This window comes from Callorhinus ursinus, unplaced genomic scaffold (assembly GCF_003265705.2).
Source record: "Callorhinus ursinus isolate GAN/ISIS: 27379988/994484 unplaced genomic scaffold, GSC_fseal_2.0 scaffold8, whole genome shotgun sequence".
Lineage (NCBI taxonomy): Eukaryota > Metazoa > Chordata > Mammalia > Carnivora > Otariidae > Callorhinus > Callorhinus ursinus.
In genome coordinates this window covers 25,833,520-25,854,961 of record NW_027397070.1, presented here as the reverse complement: position 1 = coordinate 25,854,961, position 21,442 = coordinate 25,833,520, and the positions used below count along the sequence as shown (strand labels likewise).

Genomic DNA, 21,442 nt, shown 5'->3' with positions numbered 1-21,442 from the left:
TGTCACTGGTAGGTGTCTGTTAGGCTTTAACTCTGGAAAACATTGATGGCACAGATTAGACATACTTAAATATTTTGAGGGAGTAATTTAACAATGATCAATTTCTGGACTATGCCCACTGTTGAAGATACGGGACTCTTCCCGATCATTTTTATTAAAAAAAAAAATTATTTCTTCCTTGCCCTAAATGCCAACGCTGCTTTGGAAAAAAGAGAATGCTTATTCTATATATCTCTAGTGCCTTATAGGCTCTAATTATTCAATAAATGGATTAGAGAGGTAGGGAGGAAGAAACCCCACCCTTACCCTCCCCCCCCCAATCCAATTGGGAGGAGTTTGTGGCCATCAGGTTTTTGTGGTGGTTTCTGGTACTGTTTAGCTGATTAACACATGAAGGTGGAGATAAGGGATTTATCTTGATGTCTTTTCGGTGGTCCCATTCATGTGTTCTGTGTGCATGCATAGGACTGAGAGATAGTACCATTCAGAGTCAGACCAGAGTTCAAATCTCAGCTCCACCCCCATCTTAGCACTGTATCCTTGGACAAGTTGCTTAGTTTACCAAGCCCCAATTTCTTCATCTTAAATGGGAATATGATGGTCTACTTTAAAAAATTAGAAGGATTAAATGAGCTCATTTATGTAAAGTACTCAGCATAGGCCAGACTTCTAGTAGATGCTCAGAAGTTTAAAAAAAAAAAAAAAGATTCTTCTTAACTCCCAATTATATTTCAGCCTTTCTGCTTTTGTTTGATGTTAAATTTATCAGTAATCTGCCTTTAAAGATGGAGGTAGCACTGAGCCTTACCCGCTGCTGTTGACCATTTAGTAATATAATATTGTTTATATACATAACCCCTGCCCTGTGCATTCTTTCTCTCAGGCATTCCACAGCTCCCACTCTGCTTCTTTGAAGGCAGATTTCTGGCTGGTTGACTTGTGAGTTACCTTTCTACCGTTTACCCTTCCTTGGTCAGTCACTCCTATTTTCCTGGATGTTTTTTCAATACTCCTCTTGTATCAACTTTCTCTGGGATTCTCCTGTCACTTGCTTGCCATCTTTAATCCCTAGGACAGCCCTTCCAGATGGGTATTATTATCCCCATTTTATAAACAAAGGGACTTGGGAAAGTGTTTTAGTACAGAATCTCCTCCAAAGTCACATCCTATAACCACCCCCCCCAAACAAAACAAAAACAAAAACCCAAATGCAGCTGAAGTTTATGAATCCATTGGCTTAGTTACTAACCCCTTAAAGTCCGGACAGTTCTGGATGCTACAGTTTGGGAGTGGGTTCTGGCTTTTAATTCTGCTTAGTTACAGCTAAGACTGAAAGTGCCTTTGAAAAAAGGGTTGGATGGGGGAAGGAGAGGTGTGCTTGTGGAAGAAATAGGCATTTCAAAGACTTCATGTGCTCATTATATCACTCTCATCCAGGGGAAGTTTCCACTCAAGGGATCTCCCTACACTAAGTCAGTCTGTGGTGTTTACTGAGTCTCTGGTGTGAGGAACAGAGGGAGGATGCATTTGGGGGAGAATAGAAAAGAAATGAGTTGTGGACCTTGTCCTTAAGGAAATTTCTGCCATGCGGGGGGGAAAAATTCTTGCACATGAAATTACTCCTGAACATTTGGGGGATAATATCCACCAGTAAAAATGCATTCTGTGCCAAACGAGGACTGACAACTTGTCACCATATGCAACATCATTTGGATGTTTCTGTATGCTCATTTGTTCCTCAGAGTCAGGGCTGTTTTCCCCCTTCAGTCAAAAGAATGTTTCCTGAAGCACAGTGTCTTGGGAAAGAGGGAGATGAAATAAAGAGATTTAAAAAAGGAACGCCGCTGTGAAATGAAGGAGATTTGATTTAGCAAAAATCCAATGACCTCCCAAAGAACAGGGCATGGTAGCTTATCAAATTCACAGCCGTGGATGAGATCAGCACTTCGCAGTACATTATGAGTTTTATGCCCCTCTTTCATTGGTCTAAATGCACCAATCCCCACGCCTTAAAAATAATTTTAAAAAGAGGAAATGTTAGAATTCTTTCACTCTTGTTTTTTTTTTAATATGCAAAATCAAGTGAAAGCAGAATAGCCTGCCTTTTATGAAGTTGGTCAGATTATAGCCCCGGGTACTGCAGAGCTATGGTGGCCCCAGAAAATCCCAGAGCCCCTGGGCATTCTCAGCTTTTAGCCAACAGCAAACTGGCCTGCTCTAAGTGAATCTCGTGAGCCAGCCGTTGGCGTTGTCTAAATCCCTAACCTTTGTGGCTTTGCCTAACACCTTGGTGTTTCTTTTCTGATGCTCTCATGTTTATATAGCACTCTCAACTTATTTTGAAAACATTTGCATGGTGATTAGTTAACCCAACAGACCAACCCTGGGAAGGCAGCCAGAGCGGGCAGCACCTTAGTAACAGAAAAGCTGATAATTAGGAGACGGTCCCCCCTCCCCCCACACACCCAGACCAGGAGCCTGGACCTAAATGATGCTACTTTGCTTTAATGAGTGACCCTGGTAAAAACTGATCAGTGGTCGAGCTGTTTGAATCCACCTTGAGTCCACCTAGTTTTGCTGAAACTCTTGGAACGGTCATGGCTCTGTTTGAGCTTGTGTTTTGGACAGTTGTCTGTAGGAAGAAAGCACTGCCTAGAGCAGCACTGATGGGTCACGGGAACCTCTCTCATTTTCAGTTCTGGCCACGTTCAACACCTGAACTTGGATGTTGCCTGTGTTTCCCATCTGCTCTATGAACATCACCTCTAAGAGAGTTCTCTTACTCAAGGCTTTTGTTAGTTAAAGGTGCTGCTTTTAAAACTAGACTGGTGATTGCCAGGGGCTGGGGGAGGGGGCAGTGGGAAGTTGCTCCGTGGTGGGTGTAGTTTCAGTCACACAAGATGAACAAATTCCAGAGATCTGCTGTACGACAATCCACATATGGTGAAGACGACTGTCCTGCACACTTAAAATTTTAATAAATTTTTGTTAGATTTCATGTTATGTCTTTTTTATTGTAGTAAAAAACGTATTGGCAAGATAAATATATTTTTGAAAGTGCTGCATTTTATAGTCAAGGAGCTGGTTCTGAGAGCCTTGATTCACATTGGGCTGAGGTCACCGTCTCAAGGGTGTATGTTGTGTTTGGCTTCCATTGCATCATGGTGAAGGTAGCTTCCAACGGGCACGTTTCAGGCTTTCATTGGAAGCCCCACCACATTAAAGATGAATTATTGTGTAAGCAAACCCCCCTGCCGATTTCACTCATAATATATGAGGTACCTAGAATTTCATGACGTATATTTTTAGCAGAAGTGATTCTGAGTTAATCAGGAGTCCACGTTTTTACTGATCCCATGGAAGGTGGAGAAATGGAAGGCCTGGGGTCGGAAGGGTGGAAGACAGATTAAGCAGGTGTACAGACGTGAGGTGGTCTGGGTGAGGGACGCTCCCTGAAACTCTGTACGATTCATGTGGTCTGCGGTTCCTCTGAACCTCACAGTCTGAAAGCTTGGAGTAGTGTTTTCCCCTTTCTGTAGGCAACGCGGCATTACCTACAACTCCCGGGACTACAGCGGTGCTTCAGGGAATACTCTTCCTGCCACACCTCATGTAATTGCGCCAATGAAGTTAGTTGCGCTGCTTTTTGAGGAACTTGTGTAAAAGGCATTGTGTCTCTTGTAAACAGGGAGGTGGTTTTCTATCCAGTGCCTCTCGCTGCAAGCCCCCGGGGCTGACTGCGATGGGGGCATCTAGGCATCTAAATAGCCCAGGGGTGGAGTGCGACATCTGGGCAGGTGGTCCTGAGCCCGCCAACTTGCGTGGAAGCTCAGGCCCCGCAGCCTGCCGGTGCTACCAGTTATTTTGAAAGGACTGAGTGTCCGAAGTGGCCTTTCACCTTCTGTTAAGTCCAGGGCCAGATGAGCTGATAGAGAATTGCTTTCAGTCTTGAGTTTGAGACTGGCCACCTGCCCGAGGACCAGGCAGGAGAGGAGACTCCCTCATTCTGGTAACGATAGCCCCGCATGACCCGACCTGTGGCTGTGGCCCTGGTGGGAGTGGCCATGGGAGCTGGCTGGCCAGGGCTGGCTCCTGGAGAACCCTGCAATCTTGTGGGGAGGGGAAAGGGGGCGGGGTGCAGCATCTCTCCTGCAAACCCCGCAATCTTGCTGTTGGGGGAGGGATAAGAGGGAGCGGGGTGCAGCATCGCCTCTCCTGCCAGCCTCCACTGAGGTCCTGATCGGCCAGCACCAGGGGCCAGGGCACACAGAGCATTACCGAGGGGCGGGCGAGGGCAGGGGTAGGACTCCCAGGGCTGCCACGACCCCCCCCCCTTGTCTCTGTCCCACCCAGGTGAGCGCCGTGGGCTATGGGATGGATGAGGTGGAGCAGGACCAGCATGAGGCCCGACTCAAGGAGCTGTTTGACAGTTTTGACACCACGGGCACTGGGTCCCTGGGACAGGAGGAACTCACCGACCTTTGCCACATGCTGAGCTTGGAGGAGGTGGCCCCGGTGCTCCAGGAGACGCTGCTTCAGGATAACCTCTTGGGCAGGGTAAGGTCTGGGGAAGAAGCAGGGTGGCGGGAAGTGGGTTCGGCTTCGGGCAGGGGCTGGGGGGGGCGGGTGGGTAGGGGCAGAGCATGCGTGTTGCAACTTCCTTCTCACATCCTGGCTGTGTGTGCCCCTAGCTGTTAACGTGATGAACAGAAAGAGAAAATGTAATGCGCAGGACCCAACAGTGTGGATTGCTTGGGTTATAGAGGACCTGCTTGGATTTGCGCTCTGGAATATAGGTGTGCTCAGATCATCTTAGATGAAGGGAGAAAAAGAGGCAGTAGGAGCATGTTTTCCAACTCTTGTTCAGGGTGGATCATTTTATGGACTCTGCATTCATCATTGGGGCAGAGGGAGGGGACCGAGATTTCTCTGGAAGAGAAGGAAAACACAGTAAGAAAATTGCCACTCACAGGATGAACAGATTGCTGTTATGACTTTTACTTCCAATAAAGCTATTTCTTGTGCAGATTGCTTCTAGGGTGAAGTTTTAATTAAACCTTTCACCTAGGAAATAAGACAGGAGGGTAAGTAAATACAGTGCAGGTTCATTTAAAACCCAGCACGACTTGCTTCCAGCAGGGATATGCCTGTGTGCTGATGGTAACTTCTGCATTTGACAACAAATAGTCATGTTGTCCCCACAAATCAAGTCACAGAAATGAGTATAGGGTGAGAAAGGGCCTTTTTAACTCCAGCTGTTAGTGGGAAGGATGTTCGATCTGTCTCGACCTCCTACTGCCTTCAGTTCTCATAATTCTAATTAAGAGCGTAGTTTGTATGGCTTTGAGTTGAGTCTTACTGTTGATTGTTAGAATGGATGAGAGGAAAAAATGGGCAACGCTTTACGAGCTCTGTTGTCACTGATGACACTTTGTAGACAATGGTTTTTATCATGTAGTGCAAATTGAGGAAGGAGTTGTGAAATCCAGCTTTATTCCAGTGACTGAATTTCCTTTTCTTCATTTCATTTTCACTGTCTCTTAGTTGACAAGTTGGGTAAGTGACCTCAGAGGCAGTACGATGGATTGGCTGTCTGTGACATGAGACAGACGGCAGCAGTGATCATCCTGAAATTAATGTACAAAGGATGCTGTTCTCAGGGGCTTGGCACTATGAATGTCATGTCTAACAGGGCTCACACTTAAAAAAACAAATGTGAGGTATTTTACAAAACTGGAACCATTCTTGGTCACTCTGAGAAGGGGGGATTAGCTGCTTGTGAGGACATGTGGTCTCTAAAAAATGCTGAAAATCTTCATAAGCCATAGAAATGGGAGGTTTGAGGATGAAATCATTTGCTCATCGTGTAATGCACTCAAATGTCTTCGTTCTGTCTCGGACACCTTGGGGAGTCAAGGGAGTCTTGAGTTTCCCACTGTGGTCCTGGGGGATCTCAGCCTTTTGCTATATAAGGGTAGTACCAAGAGCGGATCTGTTTCAGAGCTGATGAAAGCCTGAGAAGACCTGACACAACCTAAGGCTTCCCGTGAGAGGTTGTCTCCGAGTCAGCGTAAATACACAACCCTCTGCTGCTAACAGATTGTGCCCTGGCAGCGCATTCACCGTTCGCTCTCCAGATGTTGCCCATCTTTGCCCCCCGTTCGGCAAACTAAAGCCGGGGAACAGTTATCGATTGATTTGTTAACGACTTGACACTATCAGCCTGCTTTTTACGTTTGCTATTTGCCTGTGAATAATGAATACCTAAGTGGTCTATAGCCTGATATTTACTTAGCGAGCCAGTGATAAAAGTTAAATAGATGTATGCATATTGATTTCATGTGGGACGTCCCTGGTGACTGTCTTGAGAGCAGGGTTGGCATGAATTAATGCACTACTGTTCGATTTGCATTTTTTATGAAACTGAGTTATTCTCCTCAGATGATCACATAAACTTGGCCATATGTTGTTAAGATACTCTGTATGGTCTATAATTTTAAATTATAAGGAAAAAAATTCCTTAGAATTCACTGAAGAATTCTAAGTGCTAACACCTTCTTGATTGTAAGTTGTAAAATTATACGTTGTTTTCAATGCCAGTCATCTTTCTTCTCTTTAGAGTGTATTTATAGAAAAACTTGTAAGGGTTCGCAGTTTGGTTTCATAAGGAGAAAGAATAGTAGCATGACAAATCTTCAATATATTCAACTATTCAGTAATTCAACAAATATGTATTGTAGGGATCCTGCGTGTCAGACTTTCTGCTAGTCTGTGGTATGGGTGCCACTTATTTATGTTTATCATAGACTAAGGTTTTCCATTAAATTGGCTTTTGGGTATGGTAGTATCCAACAGCTTCCTGGATATTTAGGTTTAAATTTACCTTTAAATTTTAATGAGTATAATTTCTAAATGAAACAAAACTTCCAAGTTTACCTTTATTGGAATTGGGCTGAATTAATCATTTGTTTCTTGAAAAAGAAATAAGATAAAAAAAAGCATTGCCCTCCTCAGTAAGAATATGAATATTTTCTGTTTATTTTTTATTTCAAATCCATGTGTAATAACTTCCTAGTTTTTTTTTTAAGCCTAATATTTCTTTTGACAGTTGTTAAGGAAAGTAACTGAAGTTGACTTGCCATTTTCATGCATTTTACTCCTAGGCCATTTACCCCCAAATTATGTTTCAATTCATCTATCTGATCTTGCTTTATAACTTGACGTTGTATTCCCCTGAGCGTGGTGCTCACTATTTAAGTATTTGAAATGCCTGAGGATTGTGGATCACTGATTTGAAAGAAGCAAGACATTGCTGGTGGGTGTTTCCTGCTACATTATTCAAAAGAGCTCTACCCGTAAATCAGTTAGGCACCTGTCAGGTGGGTGGGAGCCCAAGGCTGGGGCCAGGGACTCCTGAAGACACTGAAATACTTTTATTCTGGTCAGGTAATGTGCCTAGCAGCTGAATAGTCCTTTTTTTTTTTTTTTAAGATTTTATTTATTAGAGCACAAGTGGGAGAGCATGAGCTGGGGAGGGGAGGAGCAGAGGGAGAGGGAGAAGCAGATTCCCTGCTGAGCAGGAAGCCCGACGCGGGGCTCAGTCCCAGGACCCTGAGATCACGACCCCAGCTGAAGGCACACACCCAACTGACTGAGGCACCCAGGTGCCCCCACAGTCCTGAGAGCAAATACTACAAAGATATAAGAAAGCTCTTTTTTTGAACCAAGTTTTCATCCAAACAATTGATATTGGTCATAGGTGCTTCCTGTTTTTTGTCTTTTATTGTTCATTGTTATTATTTTTTTTTTAATTCAAGTTAGGTAACATATAATGTATTATTAGCTTCAGGGTAGAGTTTAGGATTCATCCCAGTGCTCATTACATCAAGTGCCCTCCTTAATGCCTATCACCCAGTTACCCCATCCCCCCGCCCACTTCCCCTCCTGCAACCCTCCGTTTGTTCCCTATAGTTAGGAGTCTCTTACGGTTTATCTCTCTGTTATTATCTTATTTTATTTTTCCTTCCCTTTCCCTATGTTCATCTGCTTTGTTTCTTAAATGTGTCTTTTATTTTTTAAAGAATTTATTTATTCATTTGAGAGAGACAGAGCATGAGCTGGGGAGAGAGGCAGAGGCAGAGGCAGAGGGAGAAGCAGACTTCATGCTGAGCCAGGAGCCCGACGTGGGGCTCAATCCTAGGACCCTGGGATCACCACCTGAGCTGAAGTCAGACGCTTAACCATCTGTGCCACCCAGGTGCCCCTTAAATGTGTCTTTTAAATTATATGTTGTCATATGCCTCTCTCTTTTATTAGAAATCAGAACATAAATATGATGGTCTACCTTGGCTTTATTGAAGCTGTCATAGCAGTTTTAAAAATGCGTTTTCCTTTCCTTAAGGAATATAGCAACTTTGAGACATAACAGCCCCCTGAGATTCTAAGGAGTTTCCTTGCTGTACTCTCTGGTAGGAATCTGGATGCTGAGGTACTCCATGTCCTTGGTACTCTTTAGAATCAGAACAAGCCACCTGGTAGCAGAACCCACAGTTGGCTTCCAAAGAATCCCATAGGTGTGTGGACTTTGGTCATCAAAGGCACTTTGAAATTTTTAGTGTTAAAATCTGATAACTTTACAGATATATAATTTAGCTCACTTTTTCCACCTTTCATTTTAAAGTGTTTGGGGGTTCTTTTATAAATACCATGATTAATTTCATATGATGGATTTGCTTATTTGTTTCCAGTTCATTAAAAGCTTTTTAGGATTTCTTTCTCTTACATATATTTTAACCATTTGAAAGGTAAATCAAATACCGAAGTACCTTCTGGCCAGGATTATTTGGACTTGTTCTCCGTTTGCAAAATTATGCGTGATCATCAAATAGTGTCTATTTGTAACTACCCCGTGTTCATGCTCCTGTTTCGTATTATTGATCTGAGGCTTTTTAAATGCATTGGAGGAAACGGTGGCATCATTTCTCATTGCATCTCTTATTAAATGTCTGGAAGCTGCTGTATCTTACTGTTTAACCACCATAGTTTAACCTGAAATGGTGAGGTGTATTGTCTGATTCCCAGTTGGTCTTTTGACTCTGTAAACCATCACGCCCTTCCTTTACAACAGTCTCCATTGGGGTTAACTTGAACTCCTAAAGGTCTGTAATTCCCAATTATAGACAAGAAGACATTCTGATTAAGAGGCTGCAAGACTTGCTTCTACTCTGTGTTAATACTTCGTTGTCAAACTCATTGCAAAATTAACTTCAGTTTTGCATGCTGCGACCTCGAGCCTCTCAGAGCTATTGAGTCTAATGGGAAGCCAGGGCGAGGGGAGGGCTGTTGGGAAGATCTGGCAGCTCTCAATGAGAGGTGGGAACAGGTGCGGAAAGGCTGTTTTCTCCTGCCTGCTTTATTTCAGTAATGACTGCCTCTTTCTCCGGAGAAAGTATGGTCCAGAATGCCGATTTGATTTCTGCAGTATTCTGCTGATACTCTTAAGAGTAGCTTCTTGAGACAGAGGGGACTTAAAGTTCTTTAGTGTCCATCACAGATTTTAGACTTCAGTGTTCATCTGTATGACAAAGAAACCTTGAAACCCAGAACTTGGGAAAGCACATTGGCCTGTCCAAGGTCGGGCAACTCATTTCAAGCAGCAGCAGGATAGGAACCCAGATTCTCTATCCCTGCATTTGAATGCATGTTTTCACAGCCTCCTCAGACTCCAGATATAGGCAGGAAAGAATCTCATTCTCCAACCCCACCCCCATCACCACTACCACCACATCAAGACAGTATAGGATTAGAGCAGAGTCTTTGAAGTCAGCCCCGGACTCAAGTACTGGTTCTTGCCATTTTTAGCCCTATGGGCATGTTACCTTGTAATAGTCTGAGCCTCAAGTTCCTCATCTGTATAATGGGAAAAATAATACCCTCCTTACAAGATTGTGATGAGGGTTGAATTAGATTATGTGTGTAGAAGACTTATCGTAGAGCCAGGCACACAGTTAACTACCATGTTCTAGGTCTGCCTGTATGCTTCTCTCCTCCCTCCCTCCCTTATGTAGCCAGAATGGGTCTTTGATAAATAGTGGCTTCCCAGTAATGATTTCCTGAGAAAGCTCCTAGGCGTGGAGAATGGATTTGCTAGAAATTCTCTTGTGTGTCCGTGGTTTGCATCTGTTTCCATCTGTAGGCAGGGCCCCTTGGATCCTCTTGGAGTATGACTTCATACATTTGCTTTAGGCTTGGACTCGCCTTTTCAAATGAGCTTTGCCCCTCTCCACGTTGTCTGCAGTAGATGACTGCAGTAACCTGAATGTGTTACTTAGAATCAGACATTTTACAACGATGTCTTTCATTATGAAACTGTGTCTCTTTATCTGTATCCTTTTTCTTTTGCATAATACTGTACACATCATTTTCCTGCACAGTGACCTTCTGAAGAGTCTCGATTTTCTCTCCCCATTGCAGCTAGCACTTCATGTTTGGAGTGTTCTTTCATCAATTTCCCTTTGTATTAGGAGATACGAACCTCCTTGGTGTGATGATAGTTACAGGGGCCTTTGTCTCGTTTAATAAGATCACTTGGCTGAACACTTGGCTTGAGCCTCTCATCCTGGGGCTGTTTGAAGTGCTGCCTGCACACATGTGGAAACTGTATGTATTTGATCTCCATGATTGCACGAGACAATTTTATGCAACGTTAAGTTCCTTGTTCTACTTCCTGTTACAGGGGGATTTTTTTGTGTGTGGTTTGAAGTAACGTTTGTTTCTTATGCGGTGCTTTCTTTTTTTCGGAAAGGCAAATTGTGTTTCTAAAAAAGCATCCGAATGAAATTTGGAGAGGAAAAATGATAAGGTAAATTTCTATTAGGTGGGGGTGACACATGACAAAAAAATCAGACTTGACTGGTCTTCCCATTAATTTAGTTTAAATGTCATGTGTGTTTTTAGTCTGTCAGGTAATTTTCCCGTTGCTGCAAAGTGCCCTTTGAGGCATACAAGATATAGGAATGCTTGTAAAATGAATGGCAGCAATTATTATTCAAATGAGGGGGTACCAACCGGGAGAAGCACAGCTTGGAGGCTTGTTACCGCGTGAGATTTAATTGCATTGTATATTTGTGAAGATTTCTAAATTTTAACATAATGTAATAGTAAAGCTCCCTTGGAGGAGAAAAATGGTACTTAGAAATTCCAGTTACTGAACTTAGTGAGCCCACTGATGCACATTTCTTCACAATAGAGGGCATTTATTAACGTTTTGGTTCTGGGATGTGCCCTAAGGGGCTTTTCCACCACATCAGTATTCATGAGCATTGTCAGAAAATAGCAGTTACCTGCCTCTATTAGAGAAGTATCTTCTTGGAAGATGCGGAATTTACTGTTATTTAAAGTGGAGGGTCCAGTGTCTATATGCCCTTGTAGGAGGAAAAACAAAGATCAGTTTAAGACTTAGGACTGCTCCAGTTGTTTTGATCAGCTTGCCATGTTTTCCTTTTTTGGATTTTTAGGGGTGTGTGTGTGTGTGTGTGTGTGTGTGTGTGTGTGTTTAAGAGGTCCATCAGATAGACACTGTTGGATTATGAAGAACCTCTGAGTTAATCATGTCTAGTCTTTTATAGACCCTTTTTCTTTAAAAAAAAAAAAAATGGCTGATTCAGTAGGTCCATTTTGGAAATGGTGTAGCTCTGCCTGTGAATATCTTAGTGAAGCCATATGTCCCGAAACTGTCCCACCTCCTTGTTTTCGTGTCTCTCAAAGCACTCACCAGATTCTACCTTATAGGTGCTAAGCAACTTTCCTTTCTTCTTCCCCTTCTGCCTTCCCACAATCAAGATTCTCTTCCTCATCTTGGAAGTTGAATGGGATTAACATCCAGAGTATAGGTACCTTGGTCATTTTTCAGGGTAAGATTGAGGTACATAGACTCCTGGGCGTCCTTCATGGCTACTACTCACTGAATTGAACTATGTCAGGACTGGATTCAGAAGGGCTCTTTCTGATAACCTCTGTCAAAGCTTAGGCCTTTAGAAGGCCCAGCAGAGACCCATGAGTGAAGTGTAGAGGACTTGAAGTTCTGAAGGCGAGTACCTCCCTTTTGAAATGGGAGCCTCCTTCTGTTCAGCTCACAACTGGCAAGGACAGACAAAGGTTTTGTTCAGGTCATTCCATCAATACCCTACGGGAGGAGAACCCCCGAGCCAGACTCCCTAAACTCAGCATCCTGGATCCGTTTCGCTGATGTTGGGCAGCTGTCCAGATCCCGGTGGGGAGGCAAGATCCTGGCTGTCACCCCCACCACCTGGCTGTCCTGGTTACTCTTGATTTGCTTGAAAATGTGTCCATTTCTCTGTAAAAGTTGAGGAAACAGTCATGCCATATACCTGTTGGTAGTCACTAGCCTCTACCTATCGGTAATTAAGTATACCAAGTGGTATTAACTTCCACTTGCTGAGTACCTGATAAAGTCCCTGAAAGTTCTAGACACCTTATGTAACTCTCATTTTAATTTCCTGCTGCTGCTGTGAGGGAGGTGTTGTTACAAATAACATGAAATACATGCGGTGTGCTTCACACAGTAGGGGTTTGGGCTCCCCATGCTGTTTCTGGAATATGCACTCCATGGCAGCACAATCTCCATCACTCTTACTCACCAGGATAGTGCCTGGCCCGTGGCAGCTGTCCAATAAATATTTGTTGAACAGATCATAAAAAGTGTTAGAGGTCTCCGTTTTTACACACGAGCAAACTAAAGCTCAGAGAGGAGAGGTTTAGTAATTGAGCTACAGCAGGAATTCAGTGGCTGAGGCAGGGCCGGAACCTGGACCCAGCTAGCTCCAGCGCAGAGTCGGTGCTCCTCACCCTTCTACTGCTCACCCTGAGGGGAAGGAATGGTTCTAGTAGGCAGTGGTAAATGCCTGGCAAGTGTCCCGGGATGGGAGAGCCCTTGGATATGTGCTGTTTGTGGACTGGCTGTTTGGGAAGACGGCCTTGCTCCTGGAATCGGGAGCCAGGATGCCACAGTGCCTGCAGCCCACACTCAGACTTTGGGCCGGCAGCAGGGCCTGGCCCTCTTCCCTCCTGCAGGCTCCTCGGTCATTTGTCCCTTGCAGTCTCTTAACCTTTCATTGATTGTTGGGCCCTGGCTCTCTAGCAGATGCCCTGCCTCCCTTGACAGACTGATTTTTTTTTTTTTTTTAAGTGGGAGAGGAGGAGGGGAGGGACAGAGGGAGAAGGAGAAAGAGAATCCCAAGCAGACTACCCGCTGAGCGCAGAGCCCGACGCGGGGCTCGATCTCACGACCCAGAGATCATGATGTGAGCTGAAACCAAGAGTCGGATGCCCAACCCACTGAGCCACCCAGGCGCCCCTGCCTTGACAGGTTTCTGCTCTGGATCCATAGAGTATACTGCTTTTTTGGTCTATGCTATCTAAAGGAACATGATTTTAAGAAAGTAATTTTAAGTGATCAAAATGGATGTGGTAGAAAAAGCACATATACTTTGGGAGACTGGCAAATTGCAAGCATATACAATTTTATGTCATAGGAACCTCAGTGTACTCCTCTCCTTTACATCGATTTGCATGGATAAGACAAATGCTTTCTTTTCTCCATTGTTTAGATAACTAATGAGGTTTGCTGCTTTTCCCAATATAATTTGGCAGTGGTTTTTATCTGTCACCTATATTCAAACTGCTAGGCAGTGTTTCGTAATGATGTCCAAAGAGACCTGTAGCGGCGCAAATATCAAATTGACTGACATTGTAGTTATATGTGGGCTTCTGTATAAATAGGTGCCCTGTTATCAAACTAGAATTACAGCGAGAATACCATCTTTCCCTTCAGCCCCATGGTGAGGTCACATAAATTTAAGTTATAGGAGAATAAACTTGGCCATAAAAAAACCCATTTTACCCCTTCAACCAAAGCAATATCCCAAATCTGAGTTGTTACTTGAATAAAACTCATGTTCTTTCATCCTTCTATCAAGTTAATTGTGTGTTTAAGAATTCAAGAGAATGCTTCCCAAGGTTCTTTTATTCTTTTGTGTTTACTATTGATTTCTTTTTGTTTATAGAATCACAGGGGCCTTGGGAGATAAATATTAGGTACCTGCCTCAGGCAAGACTGTATTCAAGTCATCCTTAAATGGTCCCACGTTCTCTTCTAGAATGTCTTAAGAGCTAAAAGCATCTTTGGGGCATTGTTACAATGGATCATTTACTTGGGAAGTTTTTCCTAATATCTCACCTAACCTCTTTCCCTTGTGGTCTTGTTCGGAAAAATAAAAGGAGTTGAGTTCAAAACATCTCTTTTTCTGAGTTTATAAAGAGGGTGTTGCTCTATAGCTTTCCTCCTCAGCGTTAAATAAATATTGATATTGATGTTAGTGTTTATGACACGGGGGTGTCAAAAATGATCAGTGCACTTTCCCTTCAGTGCTTTAGAGAAATGAAGAAAAGGGAACAAAAGCAGGTTATGACTCACTTCAAGGCTGTCGGGATGCTACCAAGTGGTTGTGGTACCTTGAAAATGGATTTACTTCATTACGGCTGTGGAAACGATTTTGAATTTATTTTTCGTTGTTTATTTTTAGGTGCATTTTGACCAATTTAAAGAAGCATTAATACTTATCTTGTCTAGAACTCTGTCAAATGAAGAGCACTTTCAAGAACCAGGTAAGGGCACTCACTAACTTTTCTTCTCTACATTCCTCTTTAAAAATTGTCCAGGGAAGAATTCGGGGACCTTGAAGCATGTCTATGAAAGCTTTGGGCATCTGTCTGCCTTTTACAGATTGAACAGTTATTTTCAGTGACTTGTCTTTTGATATTACCCTAAAAGCCTTGCAGCTGTTGAACACTAAAATGAGTCTTCCCTACCACAACAGTGTATTATGGAAGAAATAATTGGATTGTTCCTAGGCAATATGTCAGATGGTGTGCCAGTAACTCATTCCTGGAATGAGCAGAGTGAAGGTGGATGGTACTTCCTTCGTCCTGCTTCCTGTGTAGGGGAAGGATCTGAGTCAGGGGTGGGGGGGGGGGGTGGGGGGTGGGTATTTTGCCTGAAAGAAGAGTGGTCAATCTAGAGATAATCTTATTTAGTCCTCGTAGGTGGATAAGACATTATCACATTATATTATAATTGATAATATGTATCTCAAGCGATAGCTTTTGAGGACCATGTTGTTCATTTTTGTATTTTCAGTGTCAAGGGGAATACTTCACACATAGTAAATATTCAACGAATGTTAAAAAACAAAGAATGTTACACTTTACTGATTTTTTTTTTAAAAGCACTATAGATTATAAGACATCATTGTTTTATGTATCTCTGAAAATAAAAAATTTTTTGCCAGTTATAATAGTAAAATGCCATTGATTGTAAGACTTATCCTAATGTCAGAGTGTTCAAATCTTGGGGGGGGTGGTGTCTGTGTGTGTGTTTATGTGTTTGTGTGTCTGTCATAGGATCAATGAAATACAATAAATACTTAAAGTCTAAACAGGGCTGAAATTTTTATTATAATACAGTCCCATTTTATCAAATCATTGGTTGTCAGATTTGGGTTAGGGGTTGTCTATAAAGGAGCATGAGGGGACTTTTGGGGTGATGAAACTGTTTCATATCTTGATTGTGGTGGTAGTTACAAAATACTAAGAGTTTTTCCAACCCATAGAATTGTGCGCTAAAAGTGAAATTCTGTGTGAATTATACCTCAATAAACCTGATTTTTAAAAAGATAACAAAAATATAGTCCAGGTTTTGAGATTGAGGAGAAATCATTAACATTTTGTCACTACAAAGACTCATTCAATGTGACCTATTTAGATAAAGCACAGATGGGAACTCATTTCTTCACTGGTGATCTAGTTCTTCCTTGTACTTCTAGAATGCTTAAGATTTGTGTCATGTGTATGCACATTGCATTTAGCAGTATTTTGGATTCCAGATTGAATCGCCCCTTTCTGCCTGTTGTCACCACCCCTAAGAAGGTTATCTTCGACTCTGAGGCTTGCCAGCGCTCTCTAGAAGCCCACAGTGAGCCTGTGGGGGAGGTTATTGCCTTCTGGAGACTTTCCAGACTACTAATAGAATTACTACAGATGACCACTGCTGGAACATGGGCTTCTGTTCTTACAAGGTCTCACATTGTTGGTATTTTTACTTATTCAAGGTTGTCTTTCATCTTGATAACAATAGCCCAAGATCTAGGGACCCTGAGTAGAGCTATGGTGCCATCTCTACATTTTAGTTAATAAGAGCCTCTGTAACCTAAGAATTCAGTTTGTTGCTCTTCTATGTGTTGATCATGTGCTTTTATGTGGGTTTGGAATGGGCAGTCCTGCCACCAGTCCACATGGTCTCTTTGCTGCCCTTTCTTCAAAAGCTGTATGATCACTTGCCAGAAAATGGTCATACTAAATGTACCGATTTATGGTGACCACAGATGTGAAGGGTACCTCCTAGAGTTGCTCAGTGTTGGGATCTAAATAATAGGATGAGGAAGTAGACAAAGGCTGGCTGAGCTTGGTCATAGCCAAGCTATGGCTTACGAATGATTTACGAATTTATGATTTACGAATCTGGCTCCCAATGGTGGGTTCAGAGTTCTGTGTGTGCCTCACTGCAGTGCAGGTCGAGACCATAATTTGGACAGGTTTTCCAGGACAACACACAGAAGGGATTTTATCGTGGCACTGTGTGCTCTGTCCTTTGGGTAGGCTGTTGCAGACCTTCGTGAGAGAGCTGCCCCAGATCAGGGGAATGAAGCAGCAGAGTACCTATCGACAACATTTTACACAGCGCTTGTGGGCCCTCCCTAATGTTTGGCCTGCAGGATAAAAGCTAAGATTGAGCCAGCACCTTAAAGACTGTTCTATCTCTTAGGAGCCAGTGAGTCAGCCCTGCCTCCCACAGTCCCCGCTTTGTTCCTGAGCATCTCTGCTTTTTCTGTCTCTGGCCCAACTCGCTCTGGCCCCTCCAGTTGTTCCTGGGGATCATGCAGTTCTTTCCACTGCAACATTCTCTCACCCACTCGAAAATGCGATTCAACCCCCACAGCCTGGTAAGCAAGCGACAGAGAAAGAATGTTCAGGACTCAAACGCAATATCCGGAGTCTGCCTGAGGTCACTCCCTTCTTCCCCTTTATGAAGATGACTATCCCCTAAATCCTAGACCATACCTTCGTAGGGCTGGAGAGAATGCTGGCGTTTTCCCCATGAGCACACCAAGACCTGAAGAGACACGTGGCTTAATTGAAATCTCACACGTGGTGGCAGAGGAGGATGCTGCCGCTGTGTCACCGGGGGGCTCCTCCTCTCGAGGAAGCTCTGGCTTAAGAATGTCAACCCCCAGATGGTTGAGCTGGGGGCAGACCCAGTCCTCAGTCAGTACGGCCTGGCCACAGAGATTTTGACAACTGGCCAGAGTCAGCAGGAAGGAGTGAAAAGAGCAAGTTTCACCTGATCATTAGTGACAGGAATGTCTGTGTCTGCAGCCGCCTTTGGCTTTTCAGTACTTAATTCGTCTTGTACCGCAAGGGCCAGACCTGTGGTGTTTTTGTCTTGTCTTTTGAAATCAACGGACCAACTAGACTTTGAGAGGAAAATTGCCCTTAAGCTATGGAAGGTGACTGAAAGAACAGGGCCACAGTGCACAGCCTTTGAAATGGAATGGGTCACGAATGGGTATTTTATAACACCTTTTTTATAGGTTAAAAATACCGGACGCTGTACCAGACTATAATATAGAAAGCCCAGCTTGATATGGTGGGAAAGGCCCTCGAGCCAGGAGTGATAAAATACTGTCCCTGCCTCTCTAATTGGGTGGCCTCCTACGTCACCTCCTCTGTGGTCTTCGGTCACCTCATATGTGAAAGAGGTTGTACTGGAAGATACTTAAGATCTGTTCAGCTCCAAGATTCAGTCGTGTCATCTCTGAGTATCTAAATGACATCTAAATTCATGAAAAAGACTAGCTTTGTGTTTCTGTCAGACTCTCCCTAACCTAAATTGACACTGGGAAGTTCTGCTTGCTAAGGACAAATGCCTAGTGGACTTCATGCTTTCATATTCCTCTAATAAAAGACAGTTATATATAAATAAAAACAAAGCTATATTAGAATTTGAGATGAGGGGTGCCCGGGTGGCTCAGTCAGTTAAGTGTCCCAGTCTTGGTTTCGGCTTAGGTCATGATCTCAGGGTGGTGAGATCGAGCCCCACGTCAGGCTCTGGGCTGGGCATGGAGCCTGCTTAAGATTTTTTTCTCTCCCTCTCCCCGCCTCCTCTCTCTTTCTCTCCCTCTTAAAAAAAAAAAAGAAAGAAAGAAAGAAAGAATTTGAGAGGAGATGGAATTAAATCATTATTTCCAGACTTGGGTTCTGCCATTTATAATTTCTCTAAGGTACAGTTTCTTTATTTTTAAAATTAGTGTGATGATTTTTCATACTAGATGATTTTCAACATCCATTCTACTCTGATAATTTATGATTTTTTAAAATTTTTTATTGTTAATCATCATACGTTACATCATTAGTTTTTCATGTAGTGTTCCATGATTCATTGTGCATAACACCCAGTGCTCCACGCAGAACGTGCCCTCTTTAATACCCATCACCAGGCTAACCCATCCCCCCACCCTCCTCCCCTCTAGAACCCTCAGTTTGTTTTTCAGAGTCCATCATCTCTCATGGCTCGTCTCCCCCTCCAACTTACTCCCCTTCATTCTTCCCCTCCTGCTATCTTCTCCTTTTTTCTTTTTTTTAAACATATATTGCATTATTTGTTTCACAAGTACAGATCTGTGATTCAACAGTCTTGCATAGTTCACAGCGCTCACCATAGCACATACCCTCCCCAGTGTCTATCACCCAGCCACCCCATCCCTCCCACCCCCCACCACTCCAGAAACCCTCAGTTTGTTTCCTGAGATTAAGAATTCCTCATATCAGTGAGGTCATATGATACATGTCTTTCTCTGATTGACTTATTTCACTCAGCATAGCACCCTCCAGTTCCATCCACGTTGTTGCAAATGGCAAGATCTCATTCCTTTTGATGGCTGCATAATATTCCATTGTGTATATACACCACCTCTTCTTTATCCATTCGTCTGTCGATGGACATCTTGGCTCTTTCCACAGTTGGGCTATTGTGGACATTGCTGCTATAAACATTGGGGTGCACGTACCCCTTCGGATCCCTACATTTGCATCTTTGTGGTAAATACCCAGTAGTGCAATTGCTGGATCGTATGGTAGCTCTATTTTCAACTGTTTGAGGAACCTCCATACTGTTTTCCAGAGTGGTTGCACCAGCTTGCATTCCCACCAACAGTGTAGGAGGATTCCCCTTTCTCCGCATCCCCGCCAACATCTGTCGTTTCCTGACTTGTTAATTTTAGCCATTCTGACTGGTGTGAGGTGGTATCCTATTGAGGTTTTGATTTGGATTTCTCTGATGCCGAGCAATGTTGAGCACTTTTTCATGTGTCTGTTGGCCATTTGGATGTCTTCTTTGGAAAAATGTCTGTTCATGTCTTCTGCCCATTTCTTGATTGGATCATTTGTTCTTTGGGTGTTGAGTTGGTTAAGTTCTTTATAGATTTTGGATACTAGCCCTTTATCTGATATGTCATTTGCAAATATTTTCTCCCATTCTGTCGGTTGTCTTTTGGTTTTGTGGACTGTTTCTTTTGCTGTGCAAAAGCTTTTTATCTTGATGAAATCCCAATAGTTCATTTTTGCTCTTGCTTCCCTTGCCTTTGGTGATGTTTCTAGGAAGAAGTTGCTGCCGCTGAGGTCGAAGAGGTTGCTGCCTGTGTTCTCCTTTAGGATTTGGATGGGCTCCTGTCTCACGTTTAGGTCTTTCAACCATTTGGAGTCTATTTTTGTATGTGGTATAAGGAAATGGTCCAGTTTCATTCTTCTGCATGTGGCTGTCCAATTTTCCCAACACCATTTGTTGAAGAGACTGTCTTTTTGCCATTGGACATTCTTTCCTGCTTTGTCGAAGATGAGTTGACCATAGAGTTGAGGGTCCATTTCTGGGCTCTCTGTTCCATTGACCTATGTGTCTGTTTTTGTGCCAGTACCATACTGTCTTGATGATGACAGCTTTGTAGTAGAGCTGGAAGTCCGGAATTGTGATGCCGCCAGCTTTGCTTTTCTTTTTCAAGATTCCTCTGGCTATTCGGGGTCTCTTCTGGTTCCATACAAATTTTAGGATTATTTGTTCCATTTCTTTGAAAAAAGTGGATGGTATTTTGATGGGGATTGCATTGAATGTGTGGATTGCTCTAGGTAGCATTGACATCTTCACAAGGCTTGTTCTTCCAATCCATGAGCATGGAACATTTTTCCATTTCTTTGTGTCTTCTTCAATTTCTTTCATGAGAATTTTATAGTTTTCTGAGTACAGATCCTTTGCCTCTTTGGTTAAATTTCTTCCTAGGTATCTTATGGTTTTGGGTGCAATTGTAAATGGGATCGACTCCTTGGTTTGTCTCTCTTCTGTCTGGTTGTTGGTGTATAGGAATGCCACTGATTTCTGTGCATTGATTTTATATCCTGCTACTTTACTGAATTCCTGTATGAGTTCTAGCAGTTTTAGGATGGAGTCTTTTAGGTTTTCCACATACAGTATCATATCATCTGATAATTTATGATTCTAAGACTTAGGGAAGAGTTTTTCCCCTAAAAACAACAACAACAACAAAATGAAAAATGCTGGTATTGAGATAGGGACAGGAAAATGCATTGGGGATGTAGGGAATTGTTTTTAAATTCCTAACTGATTGACATCAGTGACATAATTCCTTCATATCTACATGCACAATTTAATTTTTAAATTATTTTCCTAGAATTAAGAGAGGAACAAAAAGTTAATTATTGGTTATTTATTCAATTTGCTCTGGCTTTAGATTATAGGATTTTTGTAATGGAAATGCCGGCACGGTCTCTAAGCTATATGGTATCAACATACTGTCTGGATCTGTTCTCCAGAGATTTTGTCCTTGTTTGATGTATTTTGCATTAGATTTCTGTTCAGTAGTAGGTGTTAGCATAATACTGGAAGCCCTTTCTTTCCCTGATATGGTTAGTGTAAAAATCTTCCTTTTGTTTACCTGGTGAGGGAAAACTGAGATCAGCAAAAGCCAAATCATTAGGAAAATAAGACTATGGGTGGTTTTGGTACAGATGACTGTTTTTTTTTTTTTAAGATAATATTCCTAATTCCAAGAGCTACCCTAATTTAATTATTTTTCTAATATTTTGAAGAAGCTATAAATATAATAAACAGATATCTTTTCATTCACTCACCAGGTTTGCAGGGAAGCAGGTCTTATGACCAGGTATCGGGCTAAAGATGGGTGTTTGCCACTATGTTCAGAGGCCTTGGACCAGGCACCGAGGTCTGGCTGAGGGCCCT

General features: G+C 42.8%; 1 protein-coding gene across 12 annotated transcripts in view; it reads left to right on the top strand.

Annotated features, from left to right (window-relative positions):
* NIN (ninein) overlaps positions 1–21,442 on the top strand; it is a 98,907-nt gene that overhangs the window by 4,841 nt on the left and 72,624 nt on the right. For 11 of the 12 annotated variants that reach the window (XR_003207696.2, XM_073895198.1, XM_025870059.2 and 8 more), the window contains 2 exons: positions 4,354–4,557; positions 14,604–14,685. Coding sequence is in view for 11 of the 12 variants with exons in the window: in XM_073895198.1 (XP_073751299.1) it covers positions 4,375–4,557; positions 14,604–14,685 (265 nt within the window). In the remaining variant the exon portion in view is untranslated. Of the gene's footprint in view, positions 1–3,338; positions 4,010–4,353; positions 4,558–14,603; positions 14,686–21,442 lie in introns of those variants that run through there. The other variant, XM_025870056.2, reaches the window with a different exon arrangement.